General features: G+C 46.6%; 1 protein-coding gene across 1 annotated transcript in view; it reads right to left on the bottom strand.

Annotated features, from left to right (window-relative positions):
- PREP (prolyl endopeptidase) overlaps nucleotides 1-23,208 on the bottom strand; it is a 138,891-nt gene extending 115,683 nt beyond the window's left edge. The window contains exons 1-2 of the mRNA XM_032651355.1: nucleotides 22,974-23,208; nucleotides 17,721-17,795 (exon numbers count right to left, since the gene is read on the bottom strand). Of these exons, the coding sequence (XP_032507246.1) occupies nucleotides 17,721-17,795; nucleotides 22,974-23,018 (120 nt within the window). The 5' untranslated portion in view covers nucleotides 23,019-23,208. The remainder of the gene's footprint in view (nucleotides 1-17,720; nucleotides 17,796-22,973) is intronic.
- Nucleotides 23,209-25,686: the final 2,478 nt, after the last annotated feature.

The following is a 25,686-nucleotide window of genomic DNA, read 5'->3' as shown; positions in this document are numbered from 1 at the left end:
GGGAGAAGGCAGGCAGCCTGGGCTTCCTCTGATCTCCTCCCGCTTGGGCTGGGCAGCCCAATCAGGGTGCTGGAGTGTCGACAAGGATTTAATGTGAACCTAGTGTGCGTCAGTACCGATCCTGGCATGGTGGGTGGAGGGGTGAGAAGTCCAAGACAAGATCCCTGCCATTGTGGAGCGAACGTTCTACCGGGGGAGACAAGACACAAGCCAGAGGGTTACAGAGAACTGTCAGTCCTAAGGACGCACGCAGGGTAGCCGTGGGGCGAAGCTCCTACTCGAAGTAGCATCCACGAGGCGCGCAGCTCCTGAACCGCTACTGCCAGCCCACGGCGAGCGCAGGGACCGGGAGGGGGCGCCACGGCAATGTGACGCTGCTGTGACATCTCCGTTACATTTCACAAAAATATAAAGCTCCCACGGAAATTTGAAAACCATCTTTCAACAGCAATCCTGGGCAACACTGGGATGGGGGTGTCCTTACTTCTAGCAGGATGGCCAGGGAGGCTCTTCTGAGGCTCTGAACTGAGATCTAATAGGCAAGACGGAGCAGCTCTGTAAAGACGGGAAGAGCGTTCCAGACCAAGGAAACTGCAGGTGCCGGGCCCTGGGCGGAGGAGCTTGGCAGGTGAGAAGAGTAGGGAGGTCTGGGAGGCTGGGGATGAGTGAGAGAGACTGAGACCCAGGCAGGAGCTAGATCCCGTGGGCCCTGGTGGGCAGATGTGAAGTTTGAGTCTTCATTCCAAATGCAAACAAGCTATGACTGGGTGAGGAGACAGTTACATAGTCTGCTTTACCTTTTCAAAGGACTACTCCTGCTCTGGGCGGAAAACAGACTATAGGGGAGCAAAAGGAGAAATAGGGAAGCCGGTTAGGAAGCCGGGCAGCGGTCCAGTGAGAGACAAGGGTCAAGTGGAATGGCTGGTCTCTAAAGGAGCAGGAACGACCACTGTAATGGGAGTAGGGACAGAGAAGATGGGCACAGTTCATGCTCACGTCTAGATTTGATGGCTATTTCCCAGAAGGGCCTCGCCAGAACATTCTAGCTGCTTAGGGCTCCCACCCTGAGGCCCCAGCAGACTGAGGGTCTTGGCTGGCCCCTTCCCCTTCCACTGGGGGTCCTCTGAGGAGGGAGCCCTGCAGACTTCGTTTCCCTAATCCGTCTGATTTGTGTTTGTACGAGGCTGCATCTAGGCCTTATACCCTGGATCTTGGAGGACCACGGCGGGTGCATGAGTCATAGATCCTCAGTTCATTTTCCCTGGAAAGGTGGAACTGCACCCTCCCACCGTTTCTCTATCTTGCTTTGCTTCTCAGCTACAGTTACAACTGCTGCAACAGAACCCATCTCACACCAAAGCAGGCACACTGGCTTTTCTCACTCAATGTTCAGAAGACCATTAAGCCAGCCGTCGGAATGCTACTAAATAACTAGGCTCATTACATACAATCTTGCTACCTCTCACCCACAAATGTTAGTCAATTACTTTAACTAGAGCAATATTTAAAGATTGCACCCTTCCAGTCCAGTATCTAGATGCAAACAGTGTTTCAAGTTCTTAAAAGTCTAAGTTCTGTCATAGTGTTACATATTTATAATTTGGGCAAGTCCTTTTCATGAAGGCGGGTACAAATTTTCTGTAAAGGGGCTTTGTGAAATGCGGGGTTCCAAAGAATGCCAGTAATGCCTTCTTGGTCATTTATGGATTTAATAGTCTGGCTTCTGGGTCTGAAAATTAGAACAAATTTGGGGGAAAGGGAAAAGAGGTATAAGGATAAAGAAAAGAAAAACTGGAGGAATTGCAGAACGGTAAAGAAGCAGGGTGAGGGGAATGAAATTCTCCTTGTCCCTCACGAGTCTCAGCATCGAAAGTCACACTCCAGGATATTATTAAAATCACTGAAACCTGAAAGCCCATGAAATGACACCAGCGGCCGAGCCTTTAAAGGGGATCACCAGTTTAGAGTTCATAGCTACGGGTGAGTCTGAAAATAATGTTCTAAGAACAGCTGCTCAAAGCTAAGAAATCCAATTCACATTTCATTTTGCCTTGACTATCAGAAATCTTCAAAGCAAAGTTCCAGTTATGCAAGACGATTAAATCTGAGCGCTCCGCTGTGTAACACTGTGCCTGTAGTTAACGATGTCATACCGCACACGTTAACGCCTTAAACGCCGTTCAGGGGGCAGATCTCACGTTGAACGTTCTTACCATAACCTACAAAAAACAACAACAAAACAAAGCTACCTGGCAAAGGGTGGCTCGGTTTGGGAGCTGGAGGTGCCTTTACCTTCACTGTCTTCAGAAAGAATTTTTTTCAAGTTGTCCTCATATGTACTATGCTTTAATCCACAAAATATCTCAAGTCCTTCTACAAGCACAATTTTTACATATAGGAATAAAAAGGATGCGTACAGCTCCTCATTAAATAGCTATGTATACAGAACATCACGACGGGCAACACAGGACTAAACAGATGAATCACATGGATGAGATAAGAGCTACAGGAGAACAAATGAAGGGGAAACTACTGCTGGGATAGGGTGGTGTAGGCCTTGGGGAGTGGGGCAGGCAGGCAGTCCAATGCCCAGGAGGGACTTCCAGGTGGGAGACCCACTCCATCACAGGTACCACCCAGGTGAAACCAGGGATGGTGCTATCTACAACCCACAAACTTAGAGGAGTTTCTGTTGCAAATTATATGTAGGTGTGTGTAAATATATTATTTATTTAAATATATAGATACACACACACAAAGACACGCACATATGAATGAGCTGGTTAAAGCAAGTGGTTGGTGCCACAGCACGGCCTGGCAGAAAACCCCGATCGTAGTCATGTGTGAAGGGCTGAGAGCATCCTGGAGGCCAGAGGAGGAAGCACACCTGGATCCCCTCTCCCTGCTGGGAGCGTAGCAGAATTCGGAAATGACTCTCCAAGTGCAGGGATATGCCCATAAATGAGAAGGCAAGAGATGGCAAAGCTCACCCCGGAGGCTGCAGGAGGACCCAGGGCCAGGAGGGCTGGACGGTCCCATGGAAAACCAGAGGCATGCCAAACAGAGAATGAGAGGCAGCTGCTGCAGGAGACAGCTTTAGAAGCGGAGACTATGGAGGAATGGGGTAACGTACAGGACAGATTTAGGAACCTACACCCAAAAGAGAGAAGAGTGTCCCTTATTTTCTAGTGCGCTCCGAACTTTCAAACACTAGCAGTCCATCAGACGACAAAGAAAAGCTTGCTCGGGTCACGGTGGTAACTACAATGCCATTACCTCAACCCAGAGAGGGGCATTTCTCTTCCTGGTCCCACAAACCCCTCTAAACCCCAAGGACGAGTCACGTCAAATCCGACGGGCGAGAGCCCAAAACCCACGGGGCTTGTCCTTGAACATTAAAAGCCCAGAGTGGGTCCCTCTCTTCTCTCTGGGACCATCTGCTCTCAGGTCAGGAAGGCTCCCACTAAGCTTCCCGCTGCATGTGGGTAACAGACCAGGTGGGGCCTTCCAGAAGCCCTGCCAGGACTCTTTCCACCTTCTCTGCCTGTCCCGCTGAAGGCAAATCAACTTGTTCCCTCACTGGGCTAGTTACTGTCAATCAAGGGGGAAGGAAACAGAAAGTCTCATTTCATCCTTAGATTCAAGCCTTGTTCTCAGATCTCGCCATCACCAGGGCGCCCCTTCAAAGTCGGAACACTAACCCTTTTGGGCTCCGTTCTTCGGTGTACACACTACTGACCAGAAGCCTGGCAAGGGCAGACGTGATCTGCACATCAAATCCAAACCTAACTAAAAATCCCACCGGGAGGAAGGTAAACACGTACAAATCCTTTCTTGAATAATTCTTGTATCAGTGAGGGAATCCAAACTATAACAAGAGTATTTGAAAAATAAGAAAAACTAAAACATTAAGAATTAAAGTTCTTAACGCAAATCACAACTACAATGAGGTATCACCTCACACCAGTCAGAATGGCCATCATCAAAAAATCTACAAACAATGAATGCTGGAGGGCTTCCCTGGTGGCGCAGTGGTTGAGAATCTGCCTGCTAATGCAGGGGCAACGCATTCGAGCCCTGGTCTGGGAGGATCCCACATACAGCAGAGCAACTAGGCCCGTGAGCCACAACTACTGAGCCTGCGCGTCTGGAGACTGTGCTCCACAGCAAGAGAGGCCGCGATACAGAGGCCCCCGCTTGCCACAACTACAGAAAGCCCTCGCACAGAAATGAAGACCCAACACAGCAAAAATAAATAAATAAATTAATAAACTCCTACCCCCAACATCTTCTAAATAAATAAATGCTGGAGAGGGTGTGGAGAAAAGGGAACCCTCTTGCACTGTTGGTGGGGATGTAAATTGATAAAGCCACTATGGAGACCAGTATGGAGGTTCCTTAAAAAGCTAAAAATAGAGCTACCATAGGACCCAGCAATCCCACTACTGGGCATATACCCTGAGAAAACCATAATTCAAAAAGACACATGCACCACAATGTTCATTGCAGCTCTATTTACAATACCCAGGACATGGAAGCAACCTAAGTGTCCATCGACAGATGAACGGATAAAGAAGATGTGGCACATATATACAATGGAATATTACTCAGCCATGAAAGGAAACGAAATTGAGTTATTTGCAGTGAGGTGAATGGACCTAAAGTCTGTCATACAGAGTGAAGTAAGCCAGAAAGAGAAAAACAAATACTGTATGCTAACACATATATATGGAATCTAAAAAAAAAAAAAACTGGTTCTGAAGACACTAGGGCAGGACAGGAATAAAGACGCAGACACAGAGATTGGACTTGAGGACACAGGGAGGGGGAAGGGTAAGCTGGGACGAAGTGAGAGTGGCATGGGCATATATACACTACCAAACGTAAAATAGATAGCTAGTGGGAAGCAGCCGCATAGCACAGGGAGATCAGCTCGGTGCTTTGTGACCACCTAGAGGGGTGTGATAGGGAGGGTGGGAGGGAGGGAGACGCAAGAGGGAGGAGATATGGGGATATATGTATACATATAGCTGATTCACTTTGTTATACAGCAGAAACTAACACACCATTGTAAAGCAACTATACTGCAATAAAGATGTTAAAAAAAAAAAGAATTGAAGTTCTTAGAATGTGGTAAAAACACTTCGAGTTGACATCTGTTTCTTTTCGGTACCTTTAGGAAGCCCCACTGATAGACTGGGGGTGGAGTGGCTGAGGTGTGACCTCTGCTAGCCATCAGAGTACCCCCTCCCCGAGATCCAGGGATTGATCCAGAGCCGGGCAGGACATCCACGCAGGATGAGGCTCGAGGCTGATCTAAGGGCTTTGTTTCATGAATCCCACAGACATCAGGTCAGCTGACCTGATCTAGTCCACAGTACAGATTCAGGAGTGTACCTGGAACAGGCTCGGGGGATGGTGTTGGTGCCTGGGTGTGCCATATGCTGAAGGACAGCGCCCACACTGTGATTGATGAGGTACATCTGGCCCAGGGGAGGTGCTCTGTACCCAAATAAAAAGGCTGGGCCTGGAAAATGAGTTATGACTTTGGGAAGTTTGGGGTTTACCCTCTCTCTCGATCAGATTTTATCATTTCTGGGTGCTGGCAGCTCACGCTGAATGTCACAGATAATGTTAGCGATACCTCTATGTTCTAACTATGCTAACTCCTTTCTACATTCTTCACATAAGTAAACCCTGTTCATTTTCATAAGCAGAGTCTTTCGGCAATTCTTCTCTACATGTAACAGTCAATAAAGTAGCTATGAACCCAGGCTAAGTAACCAGAATCCTTTTTCAGGGACTGAGGTGAACACCGGAAGGAGAAGTAATCTTATGAGGTTTGGGGTTGTCAGGACTGTGTAAAACCTGAAGGGGCAAGGCCCATCTTTCCCTACCATGTGGGAGAGGCTGCTAGAAAACAAAACAATCAGAGAAAACCAGATGACCTAAGAGACAAAGAGAGACAGGTTTCCAGAAATGTCATGTGCAGTCCCGGCTCAGGCTGTGCCTAAAGGCATGTACTGATCTTCAATTACGTGAGCCACTCATCTCCTTTTTTTTTATACGAGCTAGAGCGAGCTGGCTTTCAGGTGCTGCTCGTCAAGAGTCCTGACTGATACAGCTCTTCCAGGAGCCGCTCAGCTGGCCGAGCATGGGCAGGCTAGGAGAGGAGGAATCCACCAGAAGCTTGCCCAAGGGCTGGATAGGGAAGCCTGGAAAAGGTGATCCACCAATGAGAAAGAGTGAAATTTAACTGAACGTTCAAACCAAAAAGTTTTAAAGTAACAAAGCGAAATAAAAAGAAATGAATGAGCTAGAAAATTAAAGAGTACAACTTATAAGGCCTAGAACCATTTCTTTCTAAAAAGACAAACAGCAACCAAAAAACTCCCATGCATTCAACCAAAGTGCTGGCTAAACCAATCAAAAAAGGGAGAGAACTTACAGATGCTGGAAATTTGAAATAATAAAGAAAGAGAGACAGGGACTTCCCTGGTGGTGCAGTGGTTAAGAATCCGCCTGCCAATGCAGGGGACACGGGTTTGATCCCTGGTCCGGGAAGATCCCACATGCTGCGGAGCAACTAAGCCCGTGCGCCACAACTACTGAGCCTGCGCTCTAGAGCCCACGAGCCACAACTACCAAGCCTGCGGGCCACAACTACCGAAGCCCACGTGCCTAGAGCCCGTGCTCTGCAACAAGAGAAGCCACCGCAATGAGAACCCTGTGCACCGCTACGAAGAGTACCCCTGGTCGCTGGAACTAGAGAAGGCCTGCACGCATCAATAAAGACCCAGCACAGCCAAAAAAAACCCCAAAAAACAAATAGAGACACAAACAAGGAGAGTAAAGTCATTATAAGAACTATTTCACATAATCCCCTGTTAGTAAATTTTAAAATCTCAATGACATGGACAATTTTCTAGGAAATACAGATGACTAAAATTGATCCAAAAAGAAAGGAGATCTAAACAGAGCCCAAGAAATAACTGCAGTAAAAGAATTTGTCCCAAATAGCTCTAAAGATGAGGCCTTTTAAATTATCAAGCAGCTGGTTCCTGTGCTATTTAAACTATTTAATAATAAATGCAATGGCAAGCATTTATTAAGCACTTACTTGTGTCGACCACTCTGCTCCACGGTTCAAAAACATTATCACTTAATTTTACCCACAACCATACACAGTAGTTTTCTCCAGATTATAAATCAGAAAATTGAAGCTTAGGGGCTTCCCTGGTGGCACAGTGGTTAGGAGTCCGCCTGCCAACGCAGGGGACACGGGTTATGGCCCTGGTCTGGGAAGATCCCACATGCCGCGGAGCAACTAAGCCTGTGCGCCACAACTACTGAGCTTGCGCTCTAGAGCCCGAGAACCACAACTACTGAAGCCCGCGCACCTAGAGCCCACACTCCACAACGGGAGAGGCCACCGCAATGAGAAGCCCACGCACCGCAACGAAGAGTAGCCCCTGCTCGACGCAACTAGAGAAAGACCACGCACAGCAATGAAGACCCAATGCAGCCAAAAAACAATTTTTAAAAAACTGAAGCTCAGAGAGGTTAATAAGCATGACCAATGTCACAACTCTGATAAAATTGTGGAGTTAAGATTCAAACCTGTCTTTCTACCTCTAAAGCTGTTCATTAAATGAATATACACTACTGCTTTCCCATGAATAAACAGGTTCCAAGATTTTAAGGGTTCTCCTCAGCTGCTGGGGAGAACAGGGTAGAAAAAAATTCTGGAAGAAGGGAGACAAGTTAGGAAGCTACTGAACGCCTAGCTCAGTGGCAATGCATGCCTGAACCAGGCAGTGCCAGCAGGGATAAAAACAAGAAGGGTATGAGATTTTACACAGGCAGAACTGGAGCTCCAGAGAATGGTGTGCTTGATTAAATAGAGAGCTGACCCAAAAGGTCAGAGTGCCATCCAATGTTATACAGGAGAGACCCAGAAGTCTATATTGTGACACATGCCTTGTTTTCCCCCAATGAGAAAATGAGAATCACAAACACTGTCCCTCTAATTTACAAAGACGCTATGAACAAATGAGGCATCTATGAGGACCTTAACTCCTTGAAAGTGCGCTATATAAATCAAAGGTGTTATTACTGTTCTCTAATCATGTCTAAGCTTTCTCTAGGGCAGTTTTCCCAAGCCTTCTGGATCTTAAGAATTACCTGGTGAGGTGATTGGGAAATAGATTTCTACCCAAATCAGATGCTACAGAAGTAGAGCTTGGGCATGTCTATTTTTAACAAATACCCAGGTGATTTTTATGACTGAATGCTTTCCCCCTGGACATGGCAGCATGGGCTGGTGAATGGATTCCAGATACCCAAGAGAAAAGAAAGAGGCTCAGAAAAGTCAGTTATCTTTGTTCTTTAATAACTGTTTTCCCAAAGATACCATGTCTGATATCAGCATTTCTCATTGAGGACATGTAGATTACTGGAACCAAAGCCGAGTAGCTGCCTACGGGGAAAATATTAATGTCAAATGTACACAAGCACCTTAAGAATTTCATCAGTGGTTTGGGGTCTGCTTTTCTAAAACGGAGCTTTCCCTGGTGGTGAACAAAGGGGGCAAGACTCCCAGCCTCTACTCAAGATGTGGCTCAGCCTCCTTTCGGCACTGACCTCTAGCAGCTCAAAGGTTAAGTGGTTCGCCCAGCTCCAATCTCTGGTCTCCTAGGCTGATGTGTGAGTCCAGGCCAGCATGAGCCACATCTGTCTTGCTCATGACAACACATCCCTCTCCTCACCCCCATTTAACCCAATGCTTGGTGCAGTGGGCACACTGGTAAACCCAGGACAGGGGAAGAAGGGGAGGGCATGAGCACATATGGAGAAGGAAGGGGAATGAAACCAGTGGACCTATGGCATTAGGGCCAGCCAGCATTCATTCTCCTCCCCAGGGCTCTACCCTGCGTAGTGAGATACTAACTTCACATAGCTGTCCTGCCACTACAGAAGCCAATGAGGGCCCCTAAGGCTTTTACCAAATCTTTTTTCATTGTCACAGTACAGCCAAGGAGTGAGCACACATCTGGAGCTTGGCCAATCAAAACTCCCTCCCCTGGGATGCAGTCACTTGAACAAGTGACAGAGGGCCAAATCACTGTAATCACTGATGCCATCAGCAGTGCTGGGTGAAAAGTGGAAATTCCCACCACGGAGTCCCACAACTGTCTGGTTCCTGCCTGCTCTAAGCCTGGCCCTCAGTGCATGCCAGGAGCTGGCCTCATATCCTTGCTATGACTTCCTTATTCGCCTAACATGGCCAGAATTCATTTCTACTGCTTGCCTCAAAAACCTCATTACAGAAAGCAAGAGAAAGAAGACAGAAAAAGACAAGCGAAAGCACTGCTTAGAAAAGAGGATGGCCCAGGACCGGCAAATTCTATCATACTTTTGACAATTACCCCATGCACAGATCAAAAGGATGTCGTTCTCTAAATACATATTTCAACTGTGGATTTATCAGAAGTATGTTTGCGAACATACATAAGGCTAAACCTTTCTGTAGGAGGTGGTGAGACCTTTAAGACCTGAGACGCCTTGCAGATTGAGATGATATGTGGTAACGGATTTACCTAGAGCATTTCCTGTTTCCCCTAGAGGAGGAACAACACAGTAGTAATTCTCAATCCAGGTCCTTACATGAAACATTAATGAATGGATGGCAGGGCGTTTCACAGGCCAGCTTTGCCAGTGGGTTCAGAAAACACCAGTTAAAAGAGGCACTACCAAATAGCTTTAAGGTAATGTTTGGCCTAGTTCCGTCGTCGTCCTTTAGAACAACTAAGCCATACTTAGATGCCACAGTTCCGTTGGCGGAGGTGTGGGGAATTCAGTGCTTAGAATTTAAGTATCTTTTTCTAAAAGACTAGAATTCAAAAGGAAAATCCTGCTTCATTTTGTGGATGAAAATAAAAAGACAGAGGCGTCTTTAAAGTTCAACATTCTGAGTAAGCAAATAAGAGGACTAGAGGCTGAAGGTCTACATCTCAAAACACTGAAGCAGCAGTGCCCAGGATGTATCATCTTTGTACAGAGCTCTGCTGTGGGGGGAAAATGAATTTTTACATGCATTTTCTCAGCTGGGTGTCATTAAAACCTTGGAGCTAGATGAATTGAGTGTGACTATATTCATTTTATAGATGAAGAAAAGGAATCCCAGGTAAGGTAGCTGGCTGTGCTCAAAGGCCAAGAAAATGAAAGACCAAGGGCTATGACTTCTATTCCCATCTGGCAAATATTCTGTTTCTCCACCCTGCCTCCCAACAGAGGTGACATGGGAAACACCTGGAAACTCACAGGATGAAGGAACTACTTAAAAAGAGGATATTCACAGTTTGTCCTGAAGTCTTTGAAAGAACACCATAAACCAAACCCAAAACCTAAAGTCTCCTATGCTGTTGATTATATCCAGTATTCCTCAGTTCCCAGTCAGCTTCATCTGCTGTCTGTTGGCTTAGAGACACTGAACTGGCCCTTCATGTTAGTGGAAGTCCTGGGAGCAGGCCTCTGCGGCCTGACAGCCTGAGGGGGAAACGCAAGTGGACAAAAGGATCGTGGCTCACCCAGCTTCCCACCAGTTTTTGCCCACGCTGGCTCTGCCCCACTTTAGGAAAGCACACCGCCCAGGGAGATCTAGGCCAGACTGATACCAGCACAGAGCAGCAACTCCTCACGCTACCTGCTTTTAGGGTTAACCTCAAAGAACAAAAACAAAAGCAAGCAAGCAAAGAAGAAAACCACATATTAGGATAGGCAGAAAGGATCCCAGGGAAAGGTGCTGACTGCCCTCAACTTTGTTCTCCACCGACCTCTGTGACATTAAAATACCTACACAGAAATCCTAGGCTATTTAAATACCCTAGAGATGATCAGAAGTCCTTTGAGATTTAAATCTTTCCTGCCAAGGAAGGGAACAGTGCGGGCAGAAAGGGGACGTTTCCAGCCTCTTTATCTGTGAGACTGAGGGACTGTTCTGTTCATTACCTTCACAGTCCCTTGTCAGCAGGTGTAATGGGCGACCCCCAACTACTCAGACAAATGGGGTGTGGGGGAAAGACCTAATTCTGTATTCCTTTGATCCTCTCTGAAACAAATGGTGATGTACGTTTTTAGAAGGACTGAACATAAAAACAATTTTTTTTTCTTTTTTTTTTTTTGCTGGTTCCTATTAAGAGTTCTTCTCTCATGATCCACAAGGGATGGAGCTGTTGTTACTGTCCTTTTGCCTGAGGCAGCTCTCAGAGAGGGAAAAATAAATTAGTCATTTGATATCTGCAGCCGGTATTCTACATTTGCTTACCTCCTGTACCAAAGCCCCAGGACAGAGCTTCTGTGGAAGCCGGACTTGACGACTAGTTACAATGACAGCAGCTATCCCATGAAAGGTGTAAATTTTTCCTTTCTGTATCTCCCCTTCACTAACTCAGTAACAAGTTCTGGAATATTCAACCAAGAGGCCTGAAGCCACAATACGATGGAGTAAAATGGGGAGACTCTTCAAAAGGCTACAAGGACATTGCTTCTATCTGGACTTTAGGGCTGCAAAACCAAGCCCAGGGATGCAGAGAATTTCTCACTATCAGGAAGGGGCGCAGATGGTGCCACGTGGACTGACTGCACCACGATGGACGGGGAGGCCAGGGGAAAGAAATACGCATTCGGTACTCTCACAGGGACCTGACAGCGAGACGGCTGCTTCCGTAAACTGCAAGGGACTGAGAGGCAATGCAAAGCTGAGGGGGCACAGCAGTCCCCTTGCTGGTGACATAAAAGTCTCTACTATTCCCCAGGACGTGTGGTCCACCTGCACAGTGAAGAACACAGGACCATGGTAAGGTCACTGGATTGGGCAATGGGGCTGCCGCTGATCACGAAGAGAATGGTTTATATTGATGGGAGACAGGACAAAGGAAGAAGGGCTATCAGCTGCATGGAGGGGCATGCAGAGTGGCTTATCGACAGGAAAAGAGGAGATGGCCCGTGATAGTATCTGAAATGAGATCTGAACAGGGCACACCCCAAGGGGCCAGGACATCAACTGAGAGGAAGAAAAGAGGCTGCAAGAGCTCAGGCCGAGTGTGGGGTTTGGGGTTCACTTGTGTCCCACAGGAAACTTAGGAAGTTGAAGATTAGGAAGTGAATCACACGCACATTACTGTCAGTGGGTGGGGGATGGGTGTCTTGTTATTAGTAGTCTGGAGGCTCAAGTTACCTCGGTGTCAAAATATCGGGGTGCATCAAGGCTGCTACACACTTCCTTCCATGACCTGCAAAGGGACAAGCTTTTTTTTTTTTTTTTTTTTTTAAATAGATTTATTTATGTTTATTTTTGGCTGCGTTGGCTCTTCCTTGCTATGCGCGGGCTTTCTCTAGTTGCGGTGCGCGGGCTTCTCATTGTGATGGCTTCTCTTTGTTGCTGAGCACGGGGTCTAGGTGTGTGGGCTTCAGTAGTTGTGGCTTGTGGGCACTAGAGCGCAGGCTCAGTAGTTGTGGCGCATGGTCTTAGTTGCTCCGCGGCACGTGGGATCTTCCCGGACCAGGGCTCAAACCCGTGTCCCCTGCACTGGCAGGCAGATTCTTAACCACTGCTCCACCAGGGAAGAGCCTGCTGAATGGGAAGTATGGACTGACCACCTGTTGGGACCTGCCTATCTGTCTTCAAATCCTTTTTAATGACTGCAAACCTCCCGCTCTGCCATCTCACACTGAAAACTTCCAAGGTTACCCTGGTGTCCCATTTACCCCAGTGAGATTTCACTATGGTTCAGACACCTCAAGAGTATATCACACTTACGAGATGTCTAAAGGGCTTTTAACCCAGAGCCTTCCCTTTATCTTATTACTGTTTAGGTTGTATTTCCATACAGATGCTCCTAGAATTACACACATACTTTATAAAGTTGTAATCACTGGGAGCACTACAATCTTGCATCCTTCTCCCACTTCACATTCTACCTTAAGCACTTTTTCACTTAGAAAGCAATCTTTACAGCCCAACATTTTAATAGAGGCATGTACTATTTCATTAAGCGGATCCACCAGATTTGACTTAAATACTAAACTATTGTTGGAAATGGCGATTTCCAATTTTTCCCTATTAAAAATAATGCCCCAGGAGCTTCCCTGGTGGCGCAGTGGTTGAGAGTCCGCCTGCCGATGCAGGGGATGCGGGTTCGTGCCCTTGGTCCGGGAAGATCCCACATGGCGCGGAGCGGCTGGGCCCGTGAGCCGTGGCCACTGAGCCTGCGCGTCCGGAGCCTGTGCTCCGCAATGGGAGAGGCCACAACAGTGAGAGGCCCACGTACTGAAAAAATAAAATAAAAAAAATAATGCCCCAAACTGGCCCTTTTCTAGATCTCCCTATTTCTGAAGTGACACTATTACTCTCCCAGTAGGCCTGAAAACTCTTCTTCCTTAGGTATTTGCTTTTTGCTATCAGATGGGTTGATTTCTCATCATTGCTATTGATTTTACGTTTCTTTGGTACATACTCACGTCACTTGAACGCATTAATTCTAAAAAGTTTTCAGTTGTTTCCCTGAGGTTTTCTAGACACATAATCACAGAATCTATAATTAATGATAATTTTATTTTCGCCTGTACAAATTTCAGTTCACGTTCTATCGCACTGGTCAAAGCTTTGCAAACATACAAAAATAGTAGTGACAGAGATATTCCAGCCTAGCGCTTAGGTTGTTTTGAATATTTATCTTATTAAAGTTATTTCTATTTTTAGCTTTGGATTTTCTTTAATTCTTAAAATATTAACTAGGTTAATTATAGAATATAGATTTACTTAATCTATGAATGTAATAATATTAAATTGTTCTTGAATTCCTGTGACAAATTCTGCTTTTTTTTTTTTAACCTGCTAACATTATTTATAGTGTTTACATCTATATTCACAAGAAAGGTTGGTCCCTATCTTCACTGTCCAAAATGGTAGCCACTAGCCACATGTAGCAAATGAGCAACTGATCACGTGGCTGGTCTGAACTGATATGTGCTATAAGTATAAAATATACACTGGATTTTGAAACCTTACTTTAAAAAAAAAGAATGTAAAATATCTTAACAGTATTTTATATTCATTACATGTTGCGATGTTAATGTTTTGAGTATACTAGATTAAATTATTACAATTAATTTCATCTGTTTCTTTTTACGTAATGTGGCTACTAGAAAACTTTGAATTATCTACGTGGCTTACATTATATCATCTATTGGGCAGTGCTAAAAACACTGTTTCCTCTTTACAAAGGCTGAATTGACCTCAAAGAAACAACTGAGTTGTGTAGGATCTTCTACAAACTGGAACATTTGCTATAAAATAGGGTTACGTGGGCCTTCACAGCTTGAAAGAATTCACCCAGATTCAAGTCCCCACCACCACTGTCTTTGAGAATTTTCTAAGTTACAAGTCTGCTCTGAGATTCTTTTATAAAGTATAAAGCCTCAAATGCCAGGAACTCTCAGAGTTGGATAACCTACATTAAATACTAGATTAAATCAAAGACTTAACGACAGCATTTCAGATCTTAGTATAAATGAGCTATCAATGTTCCTCACTTCCGGGCTGGTTTTTTATTGAAAATGTAACAAGCAGTTTTTCTTTGATTTAGAGGTTACGTGAAGATTTTCCTTTACACCAAGGTATGTCTAATACACCTGTGTGTACGTGCCTCTCACTGTGAGTAGAAAATGTTCCTGCTGCTCTTCTGAGCGTTAGAAAAACACACTCTGTCTTTTCAGTCTGAGACCGAAATTTCACTCATCAGATCTCAGATGACAACTAGCTCGCGTCAATAACGAAGCTGTTTATGGGGGGACTGGGCAAGGTGTGTATGGAGAATGCAGGGGGAAGGCACGAGCTGCAAAGCCCTCTGACACCTGAGGTACACCGTCTGAAAAGGTCAGTGTTGGGGGGGGGGGTGGGGGGAAGCCAAGGGTACCTGCAGGAGGACATAGAGAGTCCCACAGCAAGCACAGACATGAATATATCCCTATAGCTTGCATTTCCAAAGCTATTACACCCAGAGTCTTTGATCTTTTATCATTTCTTTAATGTGGACTGCCTGGGTTCCACTGGACTGCTTGGGTTCCACTCTTACTAGCTACGTGAACTTGGACATGTTACTTAATCACTCTAACTCAATTTCTTCATCTGTGAAATGGGAAAAATAAAAAGGCCTATGTCAGAGTTTGAGAACTGAATGGGATAGGGTATGCAAAACTACCAGTGAAGTGCCCTGTACATAGTAAACAACCAATCAATGTATACCACAAAAATAAGTGTATACGTCAGTGTCATTAGCGTCTATCCAGTATTGACTGCAAGATCACCAATTAGCAAAGTTTCATCTACTAGTAAGTGGCTCGTCAACCACAGGACCAGCCATCATCAATTAAGGAACAGCAAAGTATGCATCCATTAACACGTAAACAAAAACTGAGTCGTTCCAACACAGCTGCATCACTCAATCACCATCAAAGGCTGAAGGAATCCAGGTTGTACCCAATACCTCAGACAAAGTAACTGTCATAGAGACAGTCCTCGGGGACAGTTTTCCAGCGATGCACAGGAAGTTCGTCTCCTTCCCCCCATTACAGGCTGTGAAGCTGCCTGTGACTCTCCATTCCCAGGCTCAATCCCTGTCTCAGCTCAGCCCAAAGCTGGACGGTCAAGGTCATCTGTGGCAGAGTGGAGGCGAGGAGGCGGCCCACACCTGCTCCCTGCTCCGCTTAGCCTACCTGCGGAGCTGGAGCCTTTGCCTGCCCCTCAAGTGACCCATTTGTTTCTCACCTGGGGATGGCTACCCATCAACCTCTATAACCCACTGCTTCACCAAAGGAAAATGAAAACCCAAATACCAATCATTCTCACCCATGAGACCTCTGTCTTTCTTGAAGGGAATCAGGAAAGGGTGAGAATGAGGGAGTACAGACAGAAGTAAAAACCATTAGAAAATCTCAAAATGGTGGTGTGCTTACTTCAAGGGAAAGGACAGGGAAGAAGTTTTAAGAGTTTCTGCAGTGGGCAGAGGAGGAGAAAAATGCTAGCCACGAAGAACAGCTGAGAGCAGCAGAAAGGAAAGCAGGCAGGCCAGGGCTTCGGAAATGAAGAAAGACTTGATTCCTGCCTCTACTTTCTCCTCTTCCATGTATCATCATGCCTGGCTAAGCCCTTCCCTCCACTCCGTTCCTGGTGAAGCTTTTCCCTAAGGACATGAAGGTGGTAGAGTCTGCAACCCCACTGAGCAGGGAGTGTGAAAGGGTTGGGGATGGGGGATGGGCAAGGAGAGAATCCCGATTCCACTAGCCAGGTCCACATCAGAAGGGAATGCCTTCCTGGAAATTCTGAATTGCCTTGGAAATCTGAGTTCAGTTCTCCAGAGAACACTGGTATATACGGTGGCAAGGGACCACAAGATATAAGAGCAGCTAAGACATAGGCTTTTAGAAGCTGGCCTAGAGAACTACTCAGCATGCATTAACATTTTTTTTTTTAATGGGAAATGTACTCTGGGATTCTAAAGAAGCTCAAATAAACTTCTGGAATGCTGAGCACATTAGAAATTGTATACATATTTTTACATACTGAGTTAGCATGGCTATAAATAAGAGAGTCAAGGAACTCAGAGTGGACTGGAGAAACACTATTCCCTCAACCAAGCAAACTTAACCACATAGAGTATATGTAAATAATGAATCTCAAATGACAAGTCTTGGGCTCTCCAAGGAGGAAAAAATATCCATGGGACATGGCACTTAGAGGTAAGCTTCGTTAACGAAATGAGACTTCAGCTCAAAATACTACGTTTCTCCAAAAGAATAGGAAAGCTTCATATTTTTACACAGAGTAGAAAATTCTCCCCCCACCCCCTTATAAAATATAAGAAGATGCTTAGAATTTAGTTCTCTTATAATTTTATTGTTGTTGCATTAAAACCAATAAGTAAGCTATATGACCAGCATTCAGTTTTCAGGACCTGGTACTTCTTAAATATATACGATTTTCTTTCCTTTGGAGAAAATGTATTAGGCAATTTTTTCCTTCACATAATTTTTCTGTAGGTTTTCATTTTCCTTTGGTAAAATTCTGTTTTCCTTCTTTCAAATATTTTCATTTCAAATAGTTGGTTCATTAGTGTCCCTATAAACCATGAACATTATTCAAAACAGTTACATGATCTTCTATGGGACTAAAAATGCTTTCACCTCTTTCCCATGAATCATTTCACAGAAAAGTGGTAGTACCAACATGTCTATTCACCCTCTCACTGCAGACAACACAGGATGATACCAGAAGGGAAACGCCACGGTTATTGATGTCTAGGGTTTGGTCTGAGCTACAAAGGCCGCCTTATGTTTATTATTATTGTTTTTTACATCTTTATTGGAGTATAATTGCTTTACAATGGTGTGTTAGTTTCTGCTTTCTAACAAAGTGAATCAGTTATACATATACATATGTTCCCACATCTCTTCCCTCTTGCGTCTCCCTCCCTCCCACCCTCCCTATCCCACCCCTCTAGGCGGTCACAAAGCACCCAGCTGATCTTGCTATGCTATGCAGCTGCTTCCCACTAGCTATCTACCTTACGTTTCGTAGTGTATATATGTCCATGCCTCTCTCTCGCTTTGTCACAGCTTACCCTTCCCCGCCTTATCTTTAATGATAAACCCTAATTTACCTTTGTCTGCTCGCTGTCTGGGTCTTCAAGCCAAGCGTAAGGGTCACAGATTTTATGCCCATGATAATCCTGTACCTGCAAAAGACAAAATATGGTGTTAGATAACTAGTGTCTAATCCCAATTAAGTTACTACTTTCTGAATGTGGTGCAGAGACAGGAAAGGGGCAGTCAGAAACAGCCCAATTGGCTCACTGGCAACGTGTCTGCCCAAATTACCACATGAACCAAAGCTGGCAGGTTCTCAAAGGTGTCAAGCCACCCTTCATGAAAAGAGCGTTTTAGCTAGAGAGGGAAGAAAGATGAAAGGTCAGAATAGGAACCGCTCCATCTGTACAACACAAAACAAAGGCCTGCCGCTGTGCTAAAGAAACTTGAAAACGTGTTGTCGTAGCAAAGCACAGAATTACACAATGCAGTGGGGATGCCGGAAGGGCACGCTTGGGAGGGAGCCACCACACACGAGTGCATTGCCCTATTCTTGCTAAGCTGACCGATGATTAGAAAATCTCCCTACAATGTACGATATGATCCGTTGTGCCTTTAAGTCTGAACTGCCAAAAAGCAAGTTAACTAATGTGCAATGATACTAAGTGACGTCAGCTGAGAAAGCTGACTTACATGCCATAAAAGAACGTTTCTAAAACTGAAGCTTTTCTTCCGTTTAGTGCACTGTTATGAAATGCTTTCTTTCACTGTGCAGAAAAGGAGGCACAAAGGCCTCACGCATTGGGACTACCCTGATATTTGATGAATAAAATTGCCGAGTGCAAGAAGGGCCTGACTGAGGGGACACTTCCAGGAGCGCTCACAGGAGCTGATCTTCAGAACCACGTGGGAGCTTCTGAAAAACCAAATTCCTGGGCCTGCCCTCAGAGATGGAAGGAGACCAGAAGAAGGACAGGGAGTCGCCACTCCCCAGGTGATGACGCCTAAAGAAACCATCCACAGGTAAATGTCACTGCAGAACCTCTCCATTTCATACTCACGTGATTAATCTAATCAAATGAAACCACATGGACAACGTCTTTCCAGTCAAGTCTCTCTCAACAACTCATTAACATTCCGGCTAAGGCTTCTTATATGAGGTTGTCCAGAAGACTACCAGTGCCTCCAATGAGTTTTGCATCTGTCTCCTTGTTTTGTTCTATAATACCAAAATGTAAGGGCTATTTCCGAAGGAAAGAGAACACTCTCCTGGAAAAGGAAAACCTGCTGTTTCTACTGCTGGTCAAAGTTTCAGCGTGGCTGCTGGCCAACTGAGAAGAATGTCCCCCAAGCCTCAAACCTCAGGCTTTCTGCAAGGGGTCAGCATCTGTCCTCATCTGGTGCCAGAGGAGAGCACCTGGGGAAATGCACACCTGGAAGAACGGGCAGTTCGGGTGGAACACAGGAACTGTTCTCAGCAAACAATGACTGACAAGTGCAACTGACAAAATCAGATGAAAGCCTTCCAGATGAGTCTTCCTAAAATTACCAATTTTCAATCCTTACCAAAAGCCTCTCTAAATTTTAGCTGATTATCATCGCTGAAGAAAAGCTTTCTGTCTTTTCTTCTCATCAGCAAGTGTCTTACATTTTACACACCTTGGAATGGTTACAAAATATGCTTACAGTAACAACCATCTTTTTCTCTGTCAATAAGGAATCAAAAAAATTTAAAGTTGTGAAAGATCTTCCAATCCAGTATTTTTAGGAGCGATGTCAGGCACAAGATGGCAACACGCCCAGGGCCATACCACACGCCCAGGGCCATACCGAGTTCAGAATCAGCGCTGTGACTCCAAACAAGCTGCCAACAGCTTTTCCCCAAATATTCCTTGGAGGGGACAGACCGGACACTTAAAAAATGTTCCTCGATTATGATGCTGTTAGAACTCAGACATATCCAAAGACTTAACTTTTCATAAAGAAGGGGAGAAGATGAACTGCAAGTCATCTTAGTATTATGGCTAAGTGAAGGTGTTGCCAAGTGCTAGACCCAAAGCAATGAACATTTGCTGAATATCCATATTGTTGTACCTGATGCTTTAAAGCAACCCTGTAAGAGAGCTGATGATATTCCTATTTTCCAGACTACAGAATGCAATTCACAGAGACCGGAAGGCCACAGATTTACCGTGAGCTAAACACTGCGCCATAGCCACGTTATCTGATTTGCTCCTCACTGGGAGGTTATTAACCAACTCATTTTTCCAGATGAGGAAACTGAAGCTGGAGAGAATTAAAGCAATTGACAAGGGTCAGACTGTTAATAAGTGGGAGGGAGGACTGTGACCCACCCTGAGCCGACCTCAGAGCCTGTGGACTCAACCTTTGGCTAATGAAGCAGGCCAGTTCTGAACTGGCAGGTGCACAGCTGGACCTTGACTCAGAACCCAGTGTATCCTACACTGGACTGCCTCCTGAATGGTGTTTACCTCTGAGCAAACAGCCCCATCGCCATCTAAAGCAGACTGAAGTTAGTTATCAAGCAGACATTTTTAACCAGGACAAGAAACTGATTCTCTCCAGGAGAATCCCAGGAGCCAAGTGCCCTCCCTCCATCCCGCCCACTCCCTACATTTTTCTTTTACAAGATGATACCCTACAAATGGGGTGATCTCATAGCTACATCCCCTGAACTCAAGTTGTGCAGTATCTGATTCTCCCATCTGATTTAAGTTTGCAAACCCTGCCTTATTTTCCCGAGAGGCTTTAAAAATAGAGTCCTGATAAGACACTGTTACTGTTCGACATTTCACTTGTATTGTTCAACAGCTCACCTGCTGCCTTCAGGATGAAGTGCAGGCTTGTACACACAGCACGCAGAGCCCATCAAACCTGGCCCCATTTTCTTTTTTTTCCCTTTCCAGCCCCCTTCCAAGCTCATCCACCCACGGATATTCTGGCCTTCCTGCCATCCTAAAACAAATGCAATTCCATGACTGTACAGCCCTACATAACGATGACTTTAAGTCACACGCCAGAAATGTCCTTTCTACCTTACTTAACCAACTGGCCAACTTCCAGGCTCAATTCACATACTGTCTCTTCCTACTGATGGAAATTAATCTCATCCTCCTCTGTGTTCTCCACTCACCCTATACATTCTCCTAACTGCTGTAGCAGGCCCGAATTCCCTGAGGGCAACACTCTCCGGGGGGGGGATGGGCAACGGCATTACAGTGGAATGGCAAGGTTTCCAAAACTCTGCTCCCTAAAGCAGAAATCCACCACAAAGGGTTGCATGCTCCAACCCCACAGTTCAGCAGGAGACTGTGCAGTACGTAGCTGGAAGATGCTCAAGGGAGAGAGACAGAGAGCTACAGCAATCTCTAGCACCTGCCGGAGAGAAACGAACCCATCCTAGAAATCAAGACTACAATTTGAGCAAATGCATAAGTCAAGCCTAGGGTTAGTAATCAGGACTCTGTCACAGGAAAAAGATACTCCATGCAGGCTATCAGGGCTGGGATAAATACACTGGGATCCGCAGAGCAGGGTCCAGGCTGGACCAGAACCACATTTCCTTGGCCTTGAGATCGATCATGAGTGCTTTGATGAAAAGGAACCGGAGAGTATTAAAATCCACGGTATACTCTTTCAAGTTAATTGTTCAGAAGCTTTCTGATGTCTTCAAAAAATCCTCACTTAACCCTTTCCAGAACTGTAAAACACAGAGAAGTGAACTGTAGGATTCTGGTAACCCGAAAAGGGAAAAAACTAAGCAAGAAGCAACCCCACCTTTAAAAATAAAACAAAACAAATCTAAAACAGCGCTTATCAAGCCACATAATAGTTCTTTATAATTTTAATCTCTCCTGAAAACTCAAGGATTCTCAAGAACCAAACTGAGATATTCATGTCTTCCTATTACTAAAGTCCGTTACACTGCAGGGCTGGACCATCGTGTGAATGAATGAATGAATGATGATATTCTTACTACAGCAGCAAGTAAGCTCTGTGATCAGCCAAGCCGGCCCTAATAGTTCATATATGGGAGATAAGGCCTGTAACAGGTAAGTGATCTGCCAAAGAGCATCCAGCGAGTGAGTGACGGAACCAGAACTAGCGCTCAGTTCTTCTTACTTGGTCTCTCCTCTTTTCCATTCTGGCTGGATCACTTTACTCCCAGACACAAAGGAAACAACTCTCTGAACCACAGGGACAGAGCTTCTTGGGCGTCAGAGTAAATTTAATAAGCAAGCAGCTGAACCGGCTGAGAAAACATGGTTACCAGATGACCACAGGTCAAAGAAACCATGGATGCATCAGTGTCACTTGGGAATCTTAATTTAAAACAATACGTCCTTTACTCTAAAGCCCCAGTACCCTTTATCCCCAAATGAGACTGCTTTAAAGTACAGACTTTCTGGCATAAATCGGGTCAAAGCAAACAGAAAAAAACCTAGAACTGTATCATACAAAAATCTTTTTTATTTGGATTCCATTTTAAGTAATCTGAAGAATTTGGCTATTCCTACCAGAATCATGCCCACAACACTTGGATTTACTCCAGTTCTTAAAATGCCAAACTAATTTTTACACACACAAAAAGTGTTTGCCCAGAATTCCACCCTGGGGACCTCAACAGTGACCCTGAGGTCATCTACAGCTGAAGGAAACGGTGGCTAACCCCTGCACTAGGCAAAACTTCATTCTTTAAAAGGCCATCCTCTCCCCTTCGAAGACCTCGTCTCGCCCCCACCAACTCCTGTTCTAGTTTAGGAACACTCGGATCAACACTGCCACAGCTCGGGGCCCTGCTCCACCTTCCCCAGGACTCTACCTCGGCCCGGCCCTGCATCCCCAGCGCCCGTCGCCCAGCGCTCGGCCAAGGGCAGGGGAAGCGCTCGATACACGTTTTAAAATCGAATGAATGAACTTCAACTCTAAGTATTTTTAATTTGTGAGTTGAAAAAGTTTGCTTTTGTTTTATAATTGGACATCACCTACACGCATACACACTTTTTCCTACCACCATATTTAAGCCAGAGCCTCCTCCGGTCAAAAAGCAGTGACACGTTCTGTCTCCCCACTCCCTTAAGATGCCCATTACCACCTGGGCGTCTGCCCTTGACCCCGCTGATCTCCTTAGGAAGCGGCCCAGCGGCGGCTGACCACCGACTCCGCCGCCAGCAGGCGGAGGGTGGCCGCCACCAGGGCCCCCTCGGCTAGGGAGGAGCCCGGCGCCCCCCGCCCGGCCTTGCAAACAAAGGCCGAGGGGGAGGGGAGGGCAGGAGGGGAGGGCAGGGGGCGGCGGGGGTACTCACGGCGGTCTCATCGCGGTACACGTCGGGGTACTGGAAGGACAGCATGGCCGGGGGCGCGGGGGCGGCGCGGGCTCCGGAGCGGTCGCGAGGTGGCCGGGCGGGCCGCGGGGAGAGGCGGGGGCGCAGGCCGGGCGGCGGCGGCGGCGGCGGCGGCGGCGGCGGCGGCGTGCAGCTCTTAGCCGGGACTCACGACTGGACCTGCGGCGCGGCGGCGAGGACTTGCGGGAAGCAGGAAGGAGCTGTCGGCGAGGCCGGCAGCCCCTCCCCGGCGGGCGGGCCCAGCGGCAGCGACAAGAGGAAGGGGGCGGCGCCGTGCGTGAGCCAGGCCGGGCGCACAGCTCCCTCTGCTGGAGCGCCGGCCGCGCCCGCGCCGCCCGGGCCCAAGGACTACTGTTCCCGGCGCGTGGCGCACCCACGCAGGGACCACCGCCCCAGGCATCCCCGCCACACCCACAATGCCACGGAGCCGGCCACACGCCGGCCCCGGCCACCGCGCCGGGCACACGTGCGGTCACGCCGGCGGGGGCCACCACGCCTCCTGCCCCCTCCCGCCCTCCCCGAAGTCCCCTCGCTGGCCGCTTCGCCATTGCCGCGCTCGCAGGGCCTCCCTCGAGCAGAATGAACCGCAGGGTTTGCGTATTGATTCCCCCATCTTCCTGTTTCCGGACTGGGTAGGGGCGGCGAGGAGAGACCGGGCCTCTCCTCAGCCTTGAGAGCGAAGGGCTTGAGGTGACCTAATTTACACTGCCTGTGACCCTAGACTTGGGAAGGAAGGAATAATGGATCATGAAGACCATAAAGGAAACACACCTCTTTTCTCAACCCCCCTTGTGGACGCTGTGTGGTTGGGCAGCTGGATTATTTAGGTGCGATGAGGTGTGAGTAAGACAATGGATGAGCCCTTGAGATTTACCAGTTGAGAGGGGACCAAGGTGGGAGGACTGGAAATCATCTAGGGTCTTTTCTTCATCCTGCCGGTTCCTTTATCGGCATCTCTTTTCTGCCAGTGTGTTTGTTTATTGAGCATCTTTTATGGGGGGGGGGGTGCGGGGGTGTATTAGATGCTTGACCTCAAACCCATGAAATTTTAATAGTTATATTTATTCGTCCTCGGGCTAGTGATAACGTGTTCTGGCCTTGCTTTCCGGACCATCAGGAAGAAGCTTTATAGCCCCAGTTATCAGAGCTATGGTGTGTGCCCAATGTGTTTTGTACTCCTGGCTTCTTAAAAGTCCTGGGAGGAGGGCATGGGTGTGACCAGAAAGTCCTTCACGTCCTGAATTCCAGGAGGGCACGGTAACTATTGTAAACTTGTGTCTTCTGTTTCATTTTTATTACCATCCCAATTCCGTGCCTCACCCACAGTTCAGCGTTTCTGTTAGTGGTGGGATGTTTGATAATCATGTTTTGCATCTGTTTCCGGACCCATCCTCCTTGGGCAACCTGAGAGTCCTCAGTTCTGGTAGAGCTCACGCTACTGATGCCAACTTTGTGCAAACAAACACAGAGGCTTAGCACTCTGCAGCCCAGTCATCACCTCCTGCCTTGCCTGCCTGTCACCTGGCCCAGGGGCCACCAGGCATTACCTTATGCTTCTGCCGCTTGTGGTTGTTTTTTGAGGGCAACCTAGGAACACCTGTCCCAGCAGATTCCCTAACAACAACAACAACAATAGTTAATGCTTATTAACTGCTTCTGATATGCCAGGAAATTACCTTATTTAAACTTTATGAGATAAGAACTAATAATATCCCAATTTTGCAATTGAGGAAAACGGGCTGTCTTTAGCCCGGGACTTCACAAATAATGGGAAAAAAAAAAAAAAAGATTCAAAATTCCCAGATTGCTCTGATGCCAACACTCATTCTTAACCACTCTGATGGTCTCCCTCTTCACAAATAAGTAGCATTCTGTGGTCTAACGCACACCTGTTAATAGGTGGAACTTCCCTAGGACTTCATTTTATCAGGACCTGAGGTAGAAATTATAGGAATTGTGGTACCCAAAGGACAAATCACAACTCAAGTAACATCCTCTGTTTCCCTCCAGGCAGTTATCCTGGTGCCCAGCTCCTCTGGTCCCTGAAAGCCAAAGGTTTGTACGTGGCCCAGGCAGTGCAGTGAGCTGCCAGCAATAGATAGTCTGCACCTGCAGTGAGGTGGCAAGGAGAGGAAGACTGGATAGCCCTATCCCGCCCCCTGCTGGCCTGGCTGATCGTACACTACCTACATTTGCCATGTACTTGATATGTGTTGTCTGCTTTCATCCTCCTAACAAAGACATTTTGCAGATGAGGAAAAGGAATCTCAGTAGCTTTAAAGGAAATTGTCCGATGTCATCACACAGCTAAGACAGAGCCAAGATTCAAATTCAAATCCGTCACTTGACTGCAAAGTCCCTGCTCTACCTTGACCATAGAAAATGGAGAGAAGGGAAGTATTTGGGCCATCTCAGAAATGGAAGTGCTACCTCCAGAATAAATCTCAGAGTGCCGTTTGACACCCGTCACTGCACACCATTTGCAGGGGAATTACAGAATTCACACTGTGACAACTCATGCTCTAACCTAGAACTCATTCCCGCAGCACAAGGCCTTTTGGGGACGGGCACTAGCAGAGATACAGAAAGACCTCCAGGGAAGCCGGCAGCCCCTTTTCTAGTGCCTGACCTCAAACTTTGCAACCCACTCAGTTAACCAGAGTCACCCTCCTAG

This window comes from Phocoena sinus, chromosome 12, assembly GCF_008692025.1.
Source record: "Phocoena sinus isolate mPhoSin1 chromosome 12, mPhoSin1.pri, whole genome shotgun sequence".
NCBI classification, from domain to species: Eukaryota; Metazoa; Chordata; class Mammalia; order Artiodactyla; family Phocoenidae; genus Phocoena; species Phocoena sinus.
Note: the sequence above shows the minus strand (reverse complement) of the source record. Positions and strands in the feature narration are given on the sequence as shown.